Here is a 21,592-nt window from a genome sequence, read left to right as displayed (position 1 = left end):
CGGTGCTGGGTCTGCATGTGGTCTCGGAGAGATCGTTCTGCGGGGTGTGTTTTACCCACACTTCTCCATGAGGCACAGCATCTCACGGCGAGCTTAAGCTTTGGCCTCTGTGATGTGGGCTGCGAATCCAAAATATTTAAAAAGAAAATCTTGGAAGGAATTTCCGTCATTTTCTTAATAAGTGAAAGTGTGAGGTAGAAATTAAAAGTCAAGTGGGGAGTGTTGTCGGAAAATGTAAACCATGTGAGACGCGCCTTTAAAAAGTTTTAACTCCTTGTTGGTATTCGCCCCCCCCTCCCCAACTCCTCCTGTCATCAGATGAATTTATTGAGTTGGAGACTGTGACTGTGAATCTTATATCAAAAGTGTACAGTGCAGGGGCGCCTGGGTGGCTCAGTCGTTAAGCATCTGCCTTCGGCTCAGGTCATGATCCCAAGGTCCTGGGATCGAGCCCCGCATCGGGCTCCCTGCTCGGCGGGAAGCCTGCTTCTCCCTCTCCCACTCCCCCTGCTTGTGTTCCCTCTCTCGCTGTGTCTCTCTCTGTCAAATAAATAAATAAAATCTTAAAAAAAAAAAAAAAGCGTGTAGTGCAAAGAGTCAGGTTGTTCTGGGCTGGTATCAGTCCCACATAGAAGATGTTTGTTAATACCTCTTCGTCTCCCTGAGATAAAGAAGGTGATTGTTCTGTCTGATAACATTAGGTCCCTGAGCCCACGGCAAGTAGACGTTTCTGTGGATTTCATCATCATAAAACCAAGTAGAGAAAATATGATTATTTATGAACTGATACAGAAATACAAGGTGAATGTTCACTGGTTAAATGGTAGTAGAAGATGAGAAAGAATTTGCTTAACTGAATGGATTTTTTTTTTAAAAGATTTTATTTATTTGAGAGAGAGAGAGAGAGAGCATGAGGGGGGTAGGGTCAGAGGGAGAAGCAGACTCCCCGCGGAGCCAAGAGCCTGATGTGGTCCCCATCCAGGGACTCCAGGATCATGACCTGAGGTGAAGGCAGATGCTTAACCGACTGAGCCACCCAGGTGCCCCAAGAATGTCTTTTTTTTTAATTCTAATTTTAACTTGTGGTATCCTTTAAATACATTTGTTTCAGAGTTGAGGGTAAGATGGTAGTTGGGGATGCTGTGTCCTGTAGATTTCAAGTGTGCTGAGCTCTGAGACTAGTAGCATAACATTTAATATTTCCATGGATTGCTTTTTTTTTCCTGTTTAACCTGTCATAGCCTTTCCCATTTCTTAAATATTTTGACATAGAGTTTTTGATACATAGATTTAAAAAACTCAGGAAAATGTTACTTTAAAGATCGAGAGCGAAACTAAGGTGAATGGAAAACAGAACATTATTTCATTGGCCCTGTTCGGCCATTTTGTTTCTTGCTGGAGAATATGAGGAATTGTAATGCAGGTCAGATACTATCGGGAAACATAATATGACATCCAGATACTCTCATAGCCCAAACATTTCTAAGACCCTGCTGACAGCTTAATTATTTCAAGCAGTATTGGATATGGCTGAATACCAGTTGTCCAAAGAATCTGGATGTCCTTTTGGAGTTTTTGTTCAATGTAAGTCCTGGCAGAAGATGTGAGAGTCTGCACTGACATAAAAAATACAGGGAATCATCATGGAATTCCTTAAAGTGGTGCCTTTTCACCAGTGACTTTGAAATACGGTACAGTTTGCAAAACTGAACAGCTTCCTTAGTGTTCCAGGTTAAGGGGACCCCTGATGGGATCTTACCTGTAGATAGCCATCTTTTGTTCTCCTGCAGACATTCTCCTGAAATGGTTGGACGCACAAGTTAAGGACAGTGAGTAAAATACATGGAAAAGGTGACATTCTGGTGTCCAAGGCATTTGCGGATCTTCACAGACAGGCTGGGACTGGCTTCCTTTTAAAGCTGAGAACGAACTTCAGTGGTGTCAGCCTCGTATCTGCTGCACGGCATAACCCTTGAAGTGTCAGGGTCTCAGGGATGCACAAAATACTTTTGGAAGCTAAAGCCCCTGACGCTCCCCTTGCCCCTCTGCTACTTTTAGCATCGCCTAAAATACAGCACCCCAGCAAAGAATCCAGAGTGCAGCTGGGAAAGTGGCAACTGGGTAGCGTAGCATATAACACTTTGTAACCATGCCTCGAGGGGTTCGGAAGCCTTTAAAGGAAAGGCACCTTTAGAATACAGGATGAATCTCTCTATGACATTTATTTGTGTTATATATTTATAGAGTTCTAAATCACCCACACATGTTTACATACAGGGAACTATTTCATTGTCGAACTATACTTAAAGCGTTCAGAGTTGTCTCTTGCAGTGTCTCATCTGTGGACTCTTACCCAATGAAGGCTAAGACTTTGGCCAAATCACAGTGCAGAGAAGGTGATGGTCCTCGAAGTCCGTATTCCATTCACTCACTAAAAAAAATCAGTGCACACTCTCTGGTGCAGGTGCAGCCAATTTCCTTTTGTGCTTTGTGAGTTCTTCTAGTATCCTAGGTAAATAATCCCGAAATGAAATTGATGTATTTCCTTTTACTCACTGGGGTTTGGCAAATCATTGACAGATAAATGATTTTATAAGCAATTTAATGAGTTACTGAATACAGCAACTTTTTAATTAGAGGCTTGAAGCTTCTGCATTTGGCATTGTTTTAGCTTTTATTTGCAACGAAGGTGGGTTATCCCTTTGAAATTATTTTACAAAACCCCGAGAAAGGAGGATTCAAGCGTCTAATCCTAGGGTTAAAGGCAAGAGTTTATGGTTCAATAACATGTTGGGGTATTGTGTTGCAACCAGTGTAATTATAAACATATTTTAGAAACATGAAAAATGTTTACAGTCTAATTCACCATGCACACAGCAGAACATGGAGCCATAATTACCATGACTATATTATGTGAGTGTATATGCGTGTGGGTATGAATAAGGATTAGAATGTCAAACGCAATCCTGAAGAGAGTTGTGTTTGGGTAATGGGTTTTAAAAAATTTATTCAGAACACTCTTTGTCATTGCTGCTTACCATGGCTTAATTTTAAGGAAGGGAGGAAAAAAGCTTTCATTGGACTGGTTAATTATTTCTTCTGAGCCTCCAAAAGAAAAAGAGTGGGATGAACAAAAAAGAATGCCTCCAAATACCAAATATTTATATTTCGGTTTTTGGCTTTAAAACATGTTTCTTCATGAGGCAGTACACACAAATATTCATTTGTAGGAAATGACTGAACAATTCTTTCTTCCCTGAGAACATCTCTTGAACATGCGGAAGCACACCCCCTGCTCTTACTTGCCTCTCCTCAGTAAGCACCAGCCTGGTTTCCACATTCCCGGCCCCTGCATCCTCACCCTTCCTGTTCTTGACTTGGGAGGTTGGTTGAACAAATGCATGGTAGCTCAAGCTTTTTGGAAAGGGTGAAGGTGAAGAGAGAATCAAGCCTCTTTGTTATAAAATGCAGTAGTGATTATAGTGGAGGCGATCATGCATTTAGTTTTATTACCCAAATGCCCCCACACCACCCCTAGTTAACGTCCAGTCAATTAGCAAATCCCGAGGCTCTACCTCCAAATATATCTCGAATCCAGCCACTTTTCTCCCTCCGTCTTCAGTCACCCTAGCTTTGGCCATCATGAATTTGCGCCTGCCCATCTCTGGCACCTCCCTAACTAGTCATGCTGCATCTGCTCTTGCTTCCCATTTTAACCTCGTGCGCACAGTGCAGCTGGGGTGAGCAGCATACAATGTGAGTCAATAGCTCTCGTCACAATTCTCCAAAGCACTTATATTTTGGCTGACAGGGCTCTCTGTGTGTTCATTCCTTTGCCTACCTGTCCGACCATCTCTTTTCCCACCTACCCTCTGTATCAACAAGCTCCAGCCACACTACAATTGTCTCTGTCCCTCAAGCTCTCTAAACTCATTTCTGCCTCAGGCCCTTTGCATGTGCTGCCTCTCTTCTTGGGATGTTCCTCCCCACAGATCTTTGTGGCTCCTTCAATTCAGCCCAGAAGTCACCACCTCATAGAGGCCTGCCTCCCTGACCATCATAGCTCAAGTGATCTTCCCACAACTTGATGTATCTGTCTTGTCATAGCACTTATCACAAAATCAAATTCTCATTCATGATTTTTAAAGAAATCTATGCCTGTCATCCCAATTAAAATGTAAACTCTTTGAAGGCACATACTTTTTCCTCTCTGCCTCCTTCCCAGCACTTTAAATACTGCCTGACACATTCTTAGAAGCTCAATAAAGTCTTTGAATAAATAAACAAGCACATAGCCTTTGTCATATGATGTATGAACTGTAAATTGAAGTTTGTTTTCAACTTTGAGATGCTCTTATTCTGTGTGTGTTGAAGGCATTACTAGTTATTGTACATGGTAGATCACGTGCTTTCGGTTGGTCCTTCCCACTCCATCCTCATTACTGGTGGTGAAGTTGTTATACCTGTCTGTCCATATTGGTCTCCTGACTGGGACTGGATTGTCTGAAGTAACAGAGCGGAGCTAATTGACACATGAGAAGGTTGACTCTGAAACCGGGGCATTTTCAGGATTTGGGTCCATACAGTATAGCTGATGGGCCAGCAGCTTGGAGCCTGGACCTGAGGGCCTGGCCAACAGGTTTTTATTAAATTATATGTAGGAGGGGTCTTCTTGGCAGTGAACAGGGCACATTGAGAGTGGAGGTGACTGCCTTCTGAGAGCTTGGAGTTCAAGGTAGAAGCCCTGGTTAGCCAGAAACTGACAGCAAATACATAAAACTGAACACTTCTATCATTTGATGAGTAAATGAAACAGAAAGGAGATCAAGGAGTTTCTCTCTTAAAACATCGGTTTAACAAGTACTTACCAATCAAATCAGCCTAGCTCTTAAAACAAGAGGTGTTGAATGAGTGACTCCACGTCATATTGCTCTTCAACGCAGCCCTTCATAGAATACACGTCTGCTGCCAGTTAGAGATGGGGTCACAGAGCTGGGGACCTAGACCTCATGCTACAAGAAGGGAGTTTCAGGTAACGAAATTACTATTTGTCATAATTCTTTTTCTTGAAATGCCATACGAGGTAACTTGTGTATGTTGAATTTAGACATCGTATTGCTGTTATAAAGTTTACTTGTTTAATGTGTGTTGAATAAAAGCATTTACAGTGATCTGGCTGTTCACTTTTGTTTACTGTGTGCTCTCGTTACCCATAATATTTGAGGAATCCTGTTTTCTGGATTAATGGAATAAATTTCCAGGTAACTGGAGCCCAAGTTAATTTAAGTCACAGTTACTGGAGATAATTTTGAAGTTAAATTACACTTTGTCTCCTGAGGCAGGAAAGTAGAGTTGGCCTCATCTTTCATTTGTAGCCAGTTTCTGAAAATGTATGGAAAAATCAAGTAATAAACGTTAAGGGGAAGAGTGTGGAATCTTCATTTTGAAGAGCTAAATACACATAAAATTACCAAATATGGTTCCCTGTAGAGGGATTTGCTCCCTCTGGACTCCTGCAGACCGGGTGACCCCTTCCCCTAGCTGTTCGTTGCCTCTTCTCCCAGACTCCCCAGGCATCTGCTTCCCCATGACCCCATGGCTCATGCTGCCCTCCCCAGTCCACTGTTGGGATTGAGGAGGGGTGGGTCAGGAGGTTTCTGAACACTGTACTCCTTTGTTAGGAGGTGGGCACCTGGAACCTCTGTGGGTGATTTGGGTCAGCTACCTCCCCTGTGCTCTAGCAATTCAAAGTGTGGTCCATGGACCAGCTGCATCGTATAACTTGGGAGCCCCCACCCCAGACCCACCGAGTCGGCACCTGCATATTCCTGGGGTACCCAGGCGATCCCTTGCATTATCTGCACATTTTCCAATTCCCCCATAGTCCTCTAACATTTTGGCCCCTAACCTCAAGACCACGGGAGGGAGAGTTCTCCTGACATCCTGCCAGGCTCCCCCGGATGGCACCGGGAGATGTTGCAGGTGCTTCTGTGTGGGGGACCTCGGGGTGGGGCTGGTGGAAGCAGGGATTGACAGCATGCTGCTACTTTCAGCAGGCCCCTTATGGTGCCAAGTGCCCTTTGTGGGGCGCTTCTTCGACTTCTTTCTCACTCCACTGCACCCTGGGCCCACTCAGGTTGCTGAGGCGCTGCTTTCCACCACACCAGACCTTTGCAGTCCTGTAATTAGCACTCCCTTGTACCTCTTCTTTTCTGCTAGCGTTTCAGACTGTGGCATCATCCCTCTGCTCCTGGATGAAGAGTGTGTCAAGAGAGAGGGGCAGGAAGACCTCTATCCTTTAGGGTTGTCCCTTACCTCCTGTTGTGTGGTGTTACTTGGGGGAGAACCTCAGGTTGCCACAGGAGGCCAGCTAAGCAGGAGTGGGATCATGAGTAAAGTCAAATCAGATGGAGAGGTAGGGAGGGGTGGGTGGCATTAACGTGAGTGGACTTTTTTTTCCCTCTGTCCTTGAGCTAGGAGAATTGTTTTAGTTACTTGCTGCTTCATGGATATGGTAGCCAAGGATAATTACCAGAGAAGTGGATCTTGAAGATGAATCATTTCCCTGCATAATTTTCTGTACACCCAATCATTGTTGTATAAAAATTAGTTGTCATTGCTGGCTACCAGGAGTAGGGTTGGGAGAAGTGGACTTAATTTCACAGGAAACTAAGAAGTGGAGCTCGGGGCTGGGGGGGTGGGGGCAGAGGTGATCCCGGGGGAGGGGGATAAACAAGCTTTTTTTTTTTAGAAACTTATAGTAGACCTCGTTGGGGTTTCTATCCAGGTGTCTGGGATAATCATACTGTTCATAATATTAATACAGTCAAAACATAATTAACCACTTACGTGCCAGGCATGTTCATTTATATTGCTATATTTGTATTATCTCATGTAATATTTACAGCCATCCATGAGGTAGCTATGATTGTCACTCCCTTTTTTATAGTTAAGGAAACTGAGGCATAGATGTACAGAGCAAACTTGCCCAAGGTCACATTGCTGGTAGGGCCGCCTGGCCCTAGACCCCCGCTCAAGAGGAAGTCGAATGGGGCTGGGCTGGGGTTGTAAGGATAGAATGAACATTTTGGGAGTATTAGATATTAAAAGGGGCCATTTTAGGAATTGTGTTTGAAAACAGAGAGTGAGAATGAAAAGAACAAGGCTGGCCCTTGCTAGGTGGAGCCTGGAATAGGCACCAACCTCTTGTTGGGCTGATGGACATCCTATTCCCTTGGCTCCTTATTAAGTGGTTGTCTCTAGGCACCAGATAGACCTTTCTAGACTGGTTTGTGTATTGGGCTTAGTCTGCAAACCACGTTCCTCCTTCTGTGTGCTGTTTCCCTGTTAAGCTCTGGAATAGGGGCTGCTAGAGGGCTTCTGGGAGGCTGGAGGAGGCAGAAGGGACGTGATTCATTCCATTTGCTTGCTGTGCTTGTCAGCCTCATTCCAGAAAGGGCCCTTCACTCTGCTAGCAGGCATTGGTTCCTGTCTCCAGCTCCTTGCGACGTCCTAGAACCAGGCTCCTGGTGCCCCTCAGAGAATCCATTGCCTGGCCATCCTCAGAAGTTTGCGTCCCAGCCCCACGTGGGCCCTCACGGAGGGTCCCGAGGTGGCAACACCTGCTCCTCAACGGGTCTGCTCCCAGCTCTGTGGGTCCCCTCCTCTCAACTGTTAGATTCCCATAACCCCAGCTCCGCCCTTTGACTCCCCATCCCCCGCCCCAGGGGTGGGAGCTGCTTCCCACAGTTCCGCTCTATTGCTCAGTCTTTTCAGCTCTCTGATACTTGTTGAACTGTTTCTTTATATCAAATGATATGTGTTGTAGCACCTAGTGTTGTTTTCTATTTTCCTAACTGGCTCCTAACTGATAAATCTTCCTGTGTCCTGGCAGGGGAAGGGAGAGGCAAGCTGAGACCCAGAAACCATGGTTTTCAAACTTGAGAGAAGAGGGGGATCGCTGGAGAGGCTTATTAAAAATACACATATCACTGGGGCTCCTGGGTGGCTCAGTTGGTTGAGTATCCGACTCTTGATTTTGGCTCAGGTCACGCTCCTCGGGGTTGTGAGATGGAGCCCCGTGTTGGGCTCCACACTGAGTGGGGCTCCTCACTGAGTATGGAACCTGCTTAAGATTCTCTCTCTCTCTCTCTGCCCCTCCCCTCTGCTCACGCTCGTGCTCTCGCTCTAAAAAAAAAAAAAAAAGCACGTATCAGGTCACCAGTTTTAGTAATTCTGATTCAGTAGGTTGGGTATGGGCTCAATAATCTGTTTTTGAAACAGACATTGTAGGTGTTTCTGATGTTGTTATTCTGTCTCAGAGGCTCTGAGAAAATCCACCCCAATCCAGGGCCTTCTCATGGGGCTGTTTGTTAGGTCTGGGCTTGTTGTCTTGGGGCTTAGAAACAAACTTTACTTATTTTCGTTTTTATAGGATGGGTGCTTTGGATATGCTAAACTTTGTTCCAAGGCCACCAAGGGTGTACATTGCCCGTGGAGCCTGAACATCAGCCCTCGTTCAGCCCGATGAGCTACGATGCAATTAACTGGGAGAAAGGAGCATTTCCCCCTAATAGTGCACCATCTACTTGTCAGGCCTTGCACATCCAGGTTTGTGTCCATTCAGAGAGAGAGATACCTTTCTCTTATTCATACAAAGGCAACATGCATGTAGCTGAGCTGGGATGAATGGGACTGACCTTGGAGTAGAGACTGGTTCTTCTTTTTGTATTTGTAGCCTTTCGCATTTCCAGGTGGCTTAAGGTTGGAGCAGTGAGGATTGAGAGACGCCATGTTGGAACACCCTGTTAGAACCAGGACACTTGTGTCTTTTGGCTTTCGCCAGTGGGTGTATCTGTTTATCTGTATGAATAGCAATGGACATTCCTCTGTGGAATGTTGGCTTCTGTTTGGTTGATTTAATCAGTTGAACGAGTAGGTTTTGCTGGGAGGGGTTGAACTGCCCCCTTGGAGCAGAACAGGAAGTTTTTCAGTCCTGCCAGATCATGGGGCTTTGAGTGTGCAGGGGGCAAGAACTTGAACTTGACCTTTAAATGAATCTAAAAATCAAATTTGCTCTGTAGGAATGTGTCCCGCCTGCCTTCCAGGGCCTGACGCAGTGGTTCCTGAGATGGATTTGGAGGGCTGCTGAGGGCTCCTGTCACCTCTCCACGTTGTTAGGTGTTTGATGTCACTACTTTATACTCCAGGGGAGTCATCAAAGGCCCTACTGTATTAGCCTGCCTCATTTCACGTGGCTCCTACATGCTGAGCAGTGGCCAGGGGATTTAATTTTTTAAAACTGAGGTTCCCTACCCATTCTGGTGGAACACTGCTCTTTAGTATGAGCTTTCCTGTGACATTTGACTCTAAAATTGAAACAGATGTCCTGCAGATCAGAAATGCCTTCAGGCAGGTAGCCTCCCTGGGCCTGTTCTTGGAGTTAATTGCCACACACACTGACTACCTACTTAAAACACACACGACAAGCAGGTCAGAGAGAACATATTGAGTAAAATTGCTCTTCCTCCTTGCTTCTAGATTGTATAGTTGGCCAGGGCCCTAGTGCTCTCTGCGTGGAACAGAGCTTCACCTCCCTTGTGTCTAGGTAGCTTCCCCAGGGATGGGTTGACGGGGGTTTTATTCACTTAGCAAGAACTTACCTAGGGCCTCCTGCATTCCAGGCAGGGGCCTCAGCGGAAGGGCTGATTCTAGGAGTAATAAGGCCAGGGAAGACCGCTCCGTGATCCTGTAAGTGCTGGGATGAGGCTGCACCGGGTCCTTGGGAGCAAAGAGGAAATGACTAACTCTGCTTGCGGTTGTGGGAGGAGGCAGCGTCTCAGGTGAATCCTCGCCAAGCCCTGGGGCTAGCTTGTCAAACGCCCCCGCCCCATCAAAATAGGATGTTCTTTTTCTTAGCAAATAAATGCACGTTCACAGACAGAGGTGTTTCCTCCAAGCTGCATGTTGGTTAGTATCAGCATCAGGACTAGAATCCTAGAACACAGTTCCGGCTTTGAGGGGTCTAAGCCCTAAATGAGTGCTCTTCAGACTAATGAAGGATTTTTTAAGCTGGCAACTAATCATATTCACAGAGTGATTTTTTTTTATCTACTGTATATCGTTAGGAAAACAAAAAATGGGAGTAAATCCCAATATTAATCACATTGAATTTGATGGAAATTAGAGTCTGTTATTTATTTTTAATGATTTTATTTATTCATTTGAGAGAGAGAGAGAGCACAAGCAGGAGAGGCAGAGGGAGAGGGAGAAGCAGGCTCCCCACTGAGCTGGGAGCCTGACAAGGGGCTCGATCCCAGGACCCCAAGATCATGACCTGAGCTGAAGGCAGATGCTTAACCATCTGAGCCACCCAGGTGCCCCTAGAGCGTGTTATTTAATAATTCCTTATCATGTACTTACCACTCCTCTTTAACCGGGTGACTAGAATTTACTTGTACTCTTGCAATATTCATTATTGATTTTATTTATATCAGTATCCTAATCCATGTACCTTCTGAATTTAGTAAGTGTAATGTAGGGTTTTTTGTTTTGTTTTTTTTTATGTTTGTTTTAATTGTTGCTTTAGATGTAGCTTGAGGTCCAAGGTGAATTTATTGACATACGTTTCAGTTTGATTCCACATCCCAGTTCCCCTCTATCTCTCTTACGATCAGATCCCCAGGCTACTTTTTGTTTTTCTGTGGCATTATCAGATGATTCTTGCCAAGTTACATATGAGCGCTGCTTTCCTTTGGTGAGGTCTGTGACCTCTAAAGGTTCCAACAAGCCAGGCTCTCCCAGGTAAGGGAGTTTGTGCAGGTCGGTGATGAAATGTGAGCGTATTTGCTCAGTGGCCATTTCTCCACCTCACCCTCATCTTCATTTATTTATTTTGTGTGAGTTCTTACTCTGCTCCAGCCATCCCAGAAGGTGGGTCCACCGATGGAGGCAGAAGGATGTAACTCAGCCAGAGTGGTTGTAACACAAACAAGGTCACTCGGTGTGTGGGGTGGGTGTCCCCTGTTTGTAGCGTCCTTGAGAAACGTGGCCTTGCTGTGCCATGCCCATTGTATACACACAGTCTGTGTACCATTTATCAGACAGGCCGGCAGGAGTGTCTGTTTTATTAAGGAATCCATATAGCAAATTGCGTATAACACCTGTCTCACAGCCTCTCTTCTTTGCGTTTGACTTGATAGTTTACTGTGCTGTTCCTTTCACATAGAACGTACCAAACAACAGGAAAATAGCCCTGGTAGTTTTCTCTTGGTGGGAAATAGTGGGATAAGGTAGATGGCAACACGGCCACATGTCCTGAGTATGTACATGTATTATGTTGAATCATTGGAAATGTGATCCCTTTTGATTGAGAAGAATGGCAACTTCATATGTGTAAGCTAATAAATAATTTAAAAATTGGACATCGGGCAAGGAAGGGTGTACCTCTGAAGCCAAATAGTATTTACACAGGGAAGCAAAATACAGCCTGTGGCAAGCTTTTATGTGACTCACAATGCTTTTACATTAAAAAAAATTTAATTGCTAACCTTATCGTATTAGGAGATTTCAGACAAAATTCTGAGTTTTCAGCTTCTCTGCAAAAATCAGAATCTTGCCGTGCTAGGTCGGCGAACTTCCGTGGCGACATTAGTGGGGGTGGGTGGCAGCTCTGTTCCTACAGAGTGCACGTGTGTGTCTGTGCACACGCTGGCCAGCTTCCGGCTCTCAGGTGACCTTGACTGGCCTCGTGGGCTTTGAGGTTGGACACATGATATAAATAGAACACCTATAGTAAGTTGGATAAGGAGAGAATTGGAAGAAGTCATCAGCTGGACCAAAGCCATTTGTTTTGTTAATTATCCATTCCTCAGCCAGCACATCCAAAAAGACAGCCTGACGTGGCTCCGGACACTGTGCACTGAGAAAGGACAGGTAAGCATAACGAAGGAGTCCTTCCATGTGCTAAGAGCTGGGCAAACTTATTGTATGAAAATTTTTGGTTCGGTGCTCCTCATTTAAGTAGGATGTGATGACAGCTTCCTTCCACTGGCCACTATTCATGTTATAGGCTAATACAATATCTATTTCGTTTGTTTCTTAATTCCTGACATTTATGAGGAGAGGTACTGGACGGCTGGCCACGTCCTAACTTTAACACAAAGAAAAGTTCTTATGGACTAATATGTATATAAAGTATCAGCTGTTTATTGCTACGTTATTCATATTGGAGGGAAAACTGGAAATAAAGAGAAGGAATAATAGAGGAAGGGCTGAATAAATTATGGTACGTCAACATCGTGAAATATGTAGCATTAAAACAACAAATTGGCTGGACACCAGTTGACTTGGAGGGATTTCCCTGAAAAGTAATACTAACTTAAGATTTAATTAGTGCTTCCTATGTACTAGACACAGTTCCAAGGCCTTTCCATGTATTAACCCATGTGATCCTCCCAGCTACCCTGTGAGCTCTGTGCTATTATCTCCATCATACAAATGAAGAAATTGAGGCATGGAGGAGTTAAGTCAGTCATCGAAGAACAAGCATTTACTATGTGGCAGGGCTAGGTTATGAACTCCTGCAATCCGGGTAGACAGAGACTTTTTAAAGTAATTTTTAGGTTAGATATCAGAGTACCTTATCAATAAGAAGTTTAGCTATAGAATCTTAATTCATAGCTATTCCAGAATTCTCTGGATTCTTCTCTTATATTTTAGACTCTTAGACTCATTATGCTGGCTCAGACCTTAGAAATCATTTAGTCTTCCGGTTTTTGAACTTAGCCCTCCTTTTCCTTTCTTTCAACCAACTGAATCTTCCTGTAAGCAGAATGATACTTAGTACTGACCTGGAGCTACTCGGCCTTCTCTTTTCTCCTTGGGTGGTGGTGGTGGTGGGGGGGGCTAGTGCAAACTATAGATACAGTCTGCCTCCTTAATTGTGTGGGTGCAGAAATGCATTCCAGAGAGAGAGCCTAACATTTACTGAATTGATGTTCCCAGCGATGTTATTTGGCCTCATGGGTAGATTTTATTATGCCCATTAAGGAAACTGAGATTTAGAGAAAAATTAAGCCCAACATCATAGAAGAAATTGGTACTAGGGTTGAAAGGATAGGAAGGGTAGAATCCTTGCTGAACCTCCTTTTCAGGGGTCTTACTAACCTAAGATTTGGGAGCTACAGTGGCCCACCAGAAGCCCTTCCATTGAATGTTACCTTATCTTGCTGTTGACTTAATTAGGCAGTTGTTGAGAACTTCTAATTTGTACGGCATTATTTACCACAGGTGATAGCAGGGCAGGGAGTAGAACTGACAATGAAAGGTTTCTGTATTAGTCAGCTCGGGCTGCTTTAACGAAACACTAGGGGCTGGGCGCCTCAAACAATAGGCGCTGACTTCTCGTAGTTTCGGAGGCTGGAAGTCAATCCAGATCAAGGTGCTTCCTGGTGAGGGTGCTCTTCCCTTCCCTTCCTCATCCATAAAGCTAGGGATTGGACTTGATGGTCCCTAAGGCTCCCTGCCCCTCTATCGTTGTTCTTGATCTCCCTTGCAGTTGAGGGAAATCTTTGGGGTCAAAGCGGTGTCTCCTAACTTGTCCAGTGAGTGGTGATATGCATTCACGAAATGACAGGAACCCCAGGATTATTCTCTCTAGAGACGAGAAGCTGCTGGTTGTTCTTTAGTCAGTTATAGTTGTTAAGTAATAACAATTCTCTAGTTGTGAAGCTCTAATAAAAGACTTTCCCTCCTGCTGCTTCTTTCTGTCCAGAATTCTTATTTTTGTCTGCGTTCTTGCATGTGTCTGTGGAAGTCAGGAGACTTTTATAGTCAAGGATTTACCAGGCCATGGGAGGCAGCCCCCTCTTACAGGCACTTGTGTTATCCTTTTTGGGAGTGTGTGTTCTTGCCTTTCCTGTTTTTCAGTTCCCCTGCTTTGAAAATGTTCTGGGATGTGGATTAAGGATTCGGTGGGGGTGGGGGTAGATTTGGGTGGGAAACTTACAACAGGTAGAGCCGAGAATGACTTCCCATCAGCAGCAACTTAAAGATGTGTGTTGATTTCTCTGCTGGATACCAGGCCCAGTGCTAACCAGTTACTTACCACTTTCTCTGCGGCTCAGTCAGTGATGGTCTCTTGTTCTGGAGACCTTGACTGGAAGGTACACTTTGCTATCAGCAGGCCTCTTTGTAGTATTTGGCTGTGATATCTAGAGCATTCTGGATTGAACCCAGCACGCTCTGATCTGTAGGGCCAAGACCGATATGGTGGGACTTGGAATAGTAGCTGATGGGGCAGGCAGTGAGATTAAGGACAGGGAGGCCCTTTTAACAACCTCTGACAATAGCACTCCCTCCTTGAACTAGAGAGTAAGGCTCACTTGAATCTTCCCTCTAGGTAGTTTCTTTTTTGTTCAAGCATGTAGGACTTTTTTTTCTGTCCTGTATGGCCAGGACAAGCGGGGAAGGGAAGTGTGGGCTCTGGCCTATGGGAAGCAGGGAAAAGCATGGAGCTTGGAGTCTGGCCGACCTGACACAGACCCCAGCCCAGGCGCAAGCTTTCCAAGTCCCAGTGTTCTCACATATAACATGAGGCTAGGAATAAAAAATGTGCAGGCTTGTAACGAGAATTGCATGAATAAAGTGCCTACGGTACGGCGGGGGTTAGTATATATGGATTTTCTCCCTCCTTGGTGAACACCGGTTGGACTTCCTGGAATGGGAGTCTTGAAGTTGGAGACCTGGTTTTGGAGCATAGGGTGATCTGCTTGGGACACCAGATCCGGGGGCCAGAGTGGATGTTGAGACCACAGGACAGAAGAAAGGGCAGACTTTCAGCTCCAAAGACACCCACTTGGGCACCTACCTCCTTGGTGTGGGAAAGGATTGATTTTCACTAGAAATGTCATGTCTGCCTATCACATCTGTAAGGAAAGCTAATACTGATCTCCCTTCTGTATTGCCCAAAGCTGCCCCTTCCTCCATTTGATGATACTGGATGACTCATTTGAGAAGTAGTCCTTGAAGAAAAGCTTTAAGGAGAAAGGTGCATGGTCACATCTGGGCCCCCTTTTGCACAATCCTGAGCACAGGCTGTTTCTCTGCTTGGCTGTCTTGCAGGGGTAGAAGATTTATGTGATCCTAAGGAGGTTTTTGGTATTCTTTGCAGAAGTGAGATGCCTTAACCTAGAGGTCTTTTTGCCCCCGTGGAATACAAACCGGATTAGGAGCTCTTTGTGCTCTGCCACAAATCATTACACGTCTACATTTTGCTCTTATAAAATATGGATAATGACATGACTCTGTCTCCTAGGAGTTTGAGTGCATTAGCTAATGATCATGAAACCTTAGAAATAGGAAATTCATGTGAATGCCGAGAGCTTTTGTAATTACACATTTGCATCCCTTGCTTGGCATCCTTGAAAGTCATCCTTTCAACATGAGAATCCTTGGGTTGATTCCTGTTCTTCTAATTGTAGAGCAAGCTTAGAAGGAATAAGCTCAAAGAGCACTCAGAGCAGATAAGTTGTCACGGCGTCTCGTGGAAACCCTGAAGTCGTTCAGGCTGGAGTGGGCTGAAATGGAAGAAGAGCTCAAGGTTTGGTTTGGGCTGAAATGGAAGAAGAGCTCAAGGTATTTTAAGGGCACTAAAGTTAGAGAATCCTGGGGGCCAGAGACAGTAATGGCCTCCAGGCAGTGTTGTGCTTAGAGGCTCGCATCTCTTGTCCCTGTGACCTCAGACCCGTCACTTTATCAGCCTTTGTTTCGGGCAGCAGGAAACATGCTGGATTGCAATGGGCTTTTTTGATGTGGATTGTAGCTTCTGGAGTGCGGGCACTGTTTTTCTATCCTCATCGAGCAGTCTGCTCTTTGCTTTTTCTCCCACAGATAATTATTTTCAGACTCAGACTCTTTTAGAATATGTTAAAAGGCAATGGTTTGAATACCTTGAGTAGAAGACTTCAAAAAAAAAAAAGATAGGTATTTGTTTAGGAAGGGGGTCGTGACTGGTAACCAGACAGCATGCCACCTGATAGCTGATGCTGTTTTTCTTTTGTTTCAGGCAGCGGCGCTACGGCTGTGGTCCAGGCCGCTCTCTGCAAGCCCCGGCAAGAACGCGTAGCAATAAAGCGCATCAACTTGGAAAAATGCCAGACCAGTATGGATGAACTATTAGTAAGTAAAAAGTGAAGGATACCCGCCGGTTGCTTTTCTTCACTGATGGGTGTGCAGAGCTGGGCCAGAGAAGCAGGGGAAAGAGAGAGCAAAGGCAAGTTGGTGTTCCCTCCTATTTTGACACATGTATTTCTTGGAAAGCAGCCCGCATCGCTGCTCCTCCCCTGATGAATTATACCGTCCCTTACAGTTGTGTTGTATACTGTCCGACTCACTTTGCTATCACAAGCAGGGTTTTGTTCAGTCCTCATAATTCCAGGGTAGGCCTGGTCTCAGCGCTGACACTCTCTTTTGGAAAACCAGGGAACAGACACAGTTAGATGAACTCGAAGGTCATGTGATGCTGAGTGCAGAGCTGGGTTGGAGAGCCTCTGGCCCTCCGTCCAGAGTCGTGACATAGATAGGAATTACTCCCCAAGCCCTTTTCGGTCATTTTGCCTTTCAGAAATTACCAAATGACCTACACATTTCAGTTATTCAAAATACTGCAGGGTAGCTTGCTTTTGGCTAAGAAGAGGAGTTTGTTTTTTGTCCACGGCAACTTGTTCTTCTTATTCTAAAGGAAGTACGTACATTACATAAATAATCGGAGCTTTGACTGTGGATATGACTACGGTAGCATTGGTTGGTTGCAGGAACATTGGCTTTTGGCTTAAGTGACTCATTATTAAATGAACAGCTTGGCAAATGGTTATTGGTTGCCCGGCAAACTGTGAAGGGTTTGAGAGTTTAATCTCATAAATATAGTTGTCGTTCTGCCTGCCAATTCTCTTTTTTTTCCTTTTGGCCATTTATTTGAGGATAATAGGAAGCTGCAGTGGAGGAGTTAACTGATTGGTTATCCCAACCCTAATCCCAGTACAAATATTAGTCCAATAGCTATCCACACAAGCTACAAAGTATAATGACATTTGGCTCCAAATGAAGAAGCCTTTTGTTGTTTTCTACATCGGGAATGGAATGTCATTAACAAGAGCTTTTTGTCTTTACTCAGAATATAGCTTTTATTTCAGGCTTAATTACAGCACACTATAGTATAAATTAAGTAGAAGGATAAAGCTGTACTTTTCCAGATATGTTTGGCCTCACATTTTAAATTAGGCTCCACAAGGCATAGATTTCGCTGGGATTGAAGCAATAGATTGCCTGCTAAAACTCAGATTAAAGCAAGGGCTTCCACAATTTAATGTTAATTCCAAAAAAAAAAAAAAAAAAAAAACCCAAACCCCACAAAATATGTATACATTTAAGGCTTTTACCTTCTTCAGAATTTCAGCTGTGCTTTGCTGTTACGGAAATGATTGCTGCATCCTTCTGTCGCTTGCGATCACGGTGACCAATAAAATTGTGCCTTTGTCATCTGACCAGTTTTGAAGGTCACTCTCCCCAAGTGGAAAAAGCACTAAACAAACTGTGGGGAGAGTCGGGTCCTACTTCCGCCACCAACTTGTTTTCTACCTTTGGTCAAGTCACCTAACAGCACAGCACTGTTAGAAAGAGAGTTGGATTGGGACATCTCTCAGATCCCTTTAGGAGTCCTCAAATTCTGTGGCTATACTGAATATACGCTATTTTTTTTTTTTTAATTCGAGTGTACATTTGTATGCCCTGTTTGGAAATAACCACTCACGAATTTGCCCGTGATGATTGTATTTGATCTTGGCACTCTGTTGGAGATCCCATGGCCATCCTGTTGCCAGCAGCAGACTACTTATACAGGGTCTTTGTGAGGCCTGTGTACATTTGTGTCTGGCAATTCTGGAACCAGCCTTCTGGGCCGACACTGTGGTCCCTGGTCTCTAAGAGCCCCGAGTTGCCCCAAGCCTCCATGTTCTCCCTCTGCTGGCTGTTGGTCAGCAGTTGGTTGCTGGCCATGGGAGCTAATGAAGGTCCTGGTGGAGGCAGCAGGGGGGGGACACTTTCCTCTGTTTCCCTGGGACCAGGGACCATAACAGTGTCATTTGGAGATACTCATAATTCAGGCAGAGCTGCACATGTAAGGATCTGGGTGTTATGGCTTTGTGCTTGGCTCATTAATTTGAGGTTTTAGGATTTATGAGTTTGCTTATTAGCAGTTAGTTTATTTCTCTCATTCTCCATCCACCCCCCCTGCACCCCCCCGCTTAATGCCCACATTGTGTTAAGAGTATAGTATATATGTATAATTATCTATTTTTCCTTTAAAAGGTATATTGATTTCTTGCTTTGATCTTTCCTTAATCTTGAACCTTTGACCTTTTGATGTCTTGATATTTCAAGAGATGGGAGGGGGAATGGTTCTTTAGGATGTTTGTCCTTTGCAAACAGAAAGAAATGGAATATACAGTATGGACTGCCTAATGTTGCCAGGCTTTTGTGGCCCAGCTGTTGGCACATGAGATCGTGTGGAGCAAAGTTGCTATAATCCTTTCAATTTCTAATACTGCTGTTGCTCGCACTTTTATTATCTCTCTGGGTTCACATTTTGGCAGCGTTTGGACATCCGGTATCCTCATAATCCTTTAATTCCGTGTGTGTGTGCGCGTGTGCGCGCATTATGTACAGGTCCGTGCTCTGCATCATTTCACAAACTGTGCCATGTGTTATCTGGAAGCCTTTGTTCTTGTAAGGAACAGTGGCCACTGGAATCCTTACCTTGTGAGAGAGTTATGTCATAGAAGTCACAGTTATCAACTGTCTGCTGGCTGTTGGAATGTCTGCCTCCCCAGCTGAAACTATCACCTCCTACTTCCTACTCCCTTCCGTGTCCCTACACTCTTGCTTCAACCCCCCTAGTAAGGTAGGATTTCCACTCACAGGTCCGTTGTGATGGCCCGGAGCAGTTCTGGACAACTGTCCCTGGACTCTGCTTCTTTGTATGGCAGAGGCTGTCCGATTCTGTGGTCATATGGAGTTTACTTCAGGTCTGGCTGAGGAAGGATTCAAGTGGTCATGATTTCTGAAGCAAAGTGATAATTACAGTCCTGGCTTCTCTGAGAAGGAAGGGAGGAAAAGAAACATTAGATGAAATCACTGGTGCTAAATAAGTGGTAATTTAAATAAAATTTATTTACTGTTGAAATGAGTACTGTAATATTCCTCAATGGCATTTGGTTCCAGATCTGATATACATTTAGTAATTTATTTGGTAAATATTTAACGAGTTTCCTCATTGTGCTCAGGCCCATAAGAAGGGTGAGTTTTGGGTGTATATATCAGAGGACAAAGCAATATGCTCGCTAAAAATTCATCTCAACAGCAATTAGATTAGAAAACCCTAGAACAAATGTTTTTCTTGGCCTTACATGAATAGCATTTAGTTAATTTAATTCTTTTTCTAGGCATGTTTTTAAGTTTTCTTAGATGTATTGGAGTTTGGCCTTTAATTATAGTTAAAGTTATAGTTAACCTCTCTAGGTACGATGCTTTGGTGGTTAGTTTTCTAGGAGTCAAGGGCTGTTACTGGTCTGTTCTATATTCCTGACCATTCCAACCTAGATGCTTTGATAATTTCTGAGATTTGTTAATCCCACGTTTTTTAATCCCACAGTGGTATAAATGACTATAATAGGCTTAACACTCTCCGGGAGACATTTATAGTTTCAGAGCAGAGCTTGTTAACTGCATGATTATTAAACCCTACTAGATGCTAGACACTGAGCTAGACGATGGGGAAAACAAAGTTGATTGCTGTTTTTTGGGGAGCCTGGGTAGTGGTAAATGAGTTTCTTCATTTTTATATTGGGTTGGTGAACTTTTTGAGCTACGGATTCTTTCTGCACCTTTTCCCTCTATTTATCTAGAAATGGTTTAACAGATTCTCTAACATGCATTCCATTGAGGGAGTTCTTGCTTTTCAGTAGGAATTTGAGGCTGGCTTAAATGGGTCTGACCCACTGTCATGCAGGCTGGTATATTCTATGTGAAGATGGCCTTGAGGTTTCTTGAAAGAGCTTAATTCTCTGGTTTGTGGTTAACTTCAAAGGTTAGGGATGCTGCTCGAGGGCCCACTCACTTCCCTTAAAATTCCATTTCACCCGTGAATAACTAATCTGCTTTTTCGAAGTCATCTTTCAGTCTCTATCACCAGGTGACAGTGATTTCCATAAATGTGACATGGTCGTCCTTCCCTTTATTTATCCTAAAACCCACTTTTTCTAACCTTCAGGGGACTCTCCTTAAAATTTTTACCCAGCGATTGATGGACATTTTGGTTCATCACCTTACTTGACTTGATGGTTTTTAGACTTTAACCATATCCTTCTTAATATCTTTTCTCTAGACTTGAGTTCTCATATTTTTAGTCTGTCTTTGGTCCCTAGTCACAGAAAACTCAGTAGCATTTTCTCATTGCTTCATAAACACCAATGCCATCAAAACTTACAGTTTAATTCCTAGGGGCAAGAGTGCTATGTGTGTAGGAGAAATCATGGCCCTGGGGCCAGGCAAAGTGCTTGTTTCTTCAAGGAAAAAAAAAAAAAAAAAGTCTAGTTAAGGAATTCCATTATAAAACAATATTTAATGATCATTATAATATTTTAGCACATGATGGGGGACAAACGTCAGCAAAGTCGTTTCAAAAAACAATGGCCACCCATGGTTGCCCAAACTTGTGATGGAGGGAAAATGGCTTCCTGGGTCAGAGGGCCTGTGTTCTTCATGTGGATCATGGACTTGAGAGGGATCGGTTTCACCTCTGGCCCTCCGTCTCCACATTTGTTCAATAAGGAATTCTACTGATGGCAAAACTTCATCACCAAAGTTCTATTTAAAAATTAATTCTTTTAATGAAATTCCTTTTAATAATCACTTGAACAAAAACACTGATTGCTAGCAAATTACGCTTCATAATTCAGGATAGAATCAAGTCACTCCAGCATTATAGTGTAACAAAAACAATCCAGTGAAAATGCATGGATCTGGGCACACAGTGTGCCATCTGCCTCTCCCATGTACATAATGAAAGAGTTTCTGTCTCCAGCTGGAAAAAATCTGGCATCTGCCCTTCTTTTCCTATATCATCTTTATAAGGATATTTTGCTGTGTTTCACTAACAGTGTTCATAGATAAATCAAGAGTTTACTTCCCTCAGAACAAAGCCACTGCCCTCATTTTGCTTTTTCCTGCAATGTTATTTTATTATTTCTTATTTCTCTTGATCTCCTGCTGTTCCCTCTCTAGTCATCTCTCCCTTTCTTCCTACTTTCCTTTCTTGTGTTTAGAGGAACGAATTAGCTATGATTTGTAGGTTATTTTGGAGAATAAAGCTCTAGGTATTTATTTTGCCTAATGGTCATTTGGGAGAACAGTTTAATTATCCCCTAATAGTTTCATTATCTGACATAGGCTTCTCTTATACTTTTAAAATTAAATTATAATATGTGGGGACCTCTGAGTCGTTCTTTTAGCTAGCAGGGTTCCCCCCTTTTAATTG

General features: G+C 43.8%; 1 protein-coding gene and 1 long non-coding RNA gene across 2 annotated transcripts in view; one reads left to right on the top strand and one right to left on the bottom strand.

Annotated features, from left to right (window-relative positions):
- Positions 1–21,592, top strand: part of STK39 (serine/threonine kinase 39) — a 305,645-nt gene that overhangs the window by 42,925 nt on the left and 241,128 nt on the right. Inside the window, exon 2 of the mRNA XM_036100896.2 lies at positions 16,067–16,179. Within this exon, the coding sequence (XP_035956789.1) occupies positions 16,067–16,179 (113 nt within the window). The remainder of the gene's footprint in view (positions 1–16,066; positions 16,180–21,592) is intronic.
- Positions 2,204–9,766, bottom strand: LOC118541286 (uncharacterized). The gene is made up of 3 exons (XR_004920035.2): positions 9,663–9,766; positions 4,869–5,012; positions 2,204–2,508 (listed from the first exon to the last, which is right to left on the bottom strand). It is a non-coding gene; the product is annotated as an uncharacterized LOC118541286 (long non-coding RNA).

The sequence above is a fragment of the Halichoerus grypus genome, chromosome 4, assembly GCF_964656455.1.
Source record: "Halichoerus grypus chromosome 4, mHalGry1.hap1.1, whole genome shotgun sequence".
NCBI classification, from domain to species: domain Eukaryota; kingdom Metazoa; phylum Chordata; class Mammalia; order Carnivora; family Phocidae; genus Halichoerus; species Halichoerus grypus.
This window is presented reverse-complemented; position numbering and strand designations above follow the sequence as displayed.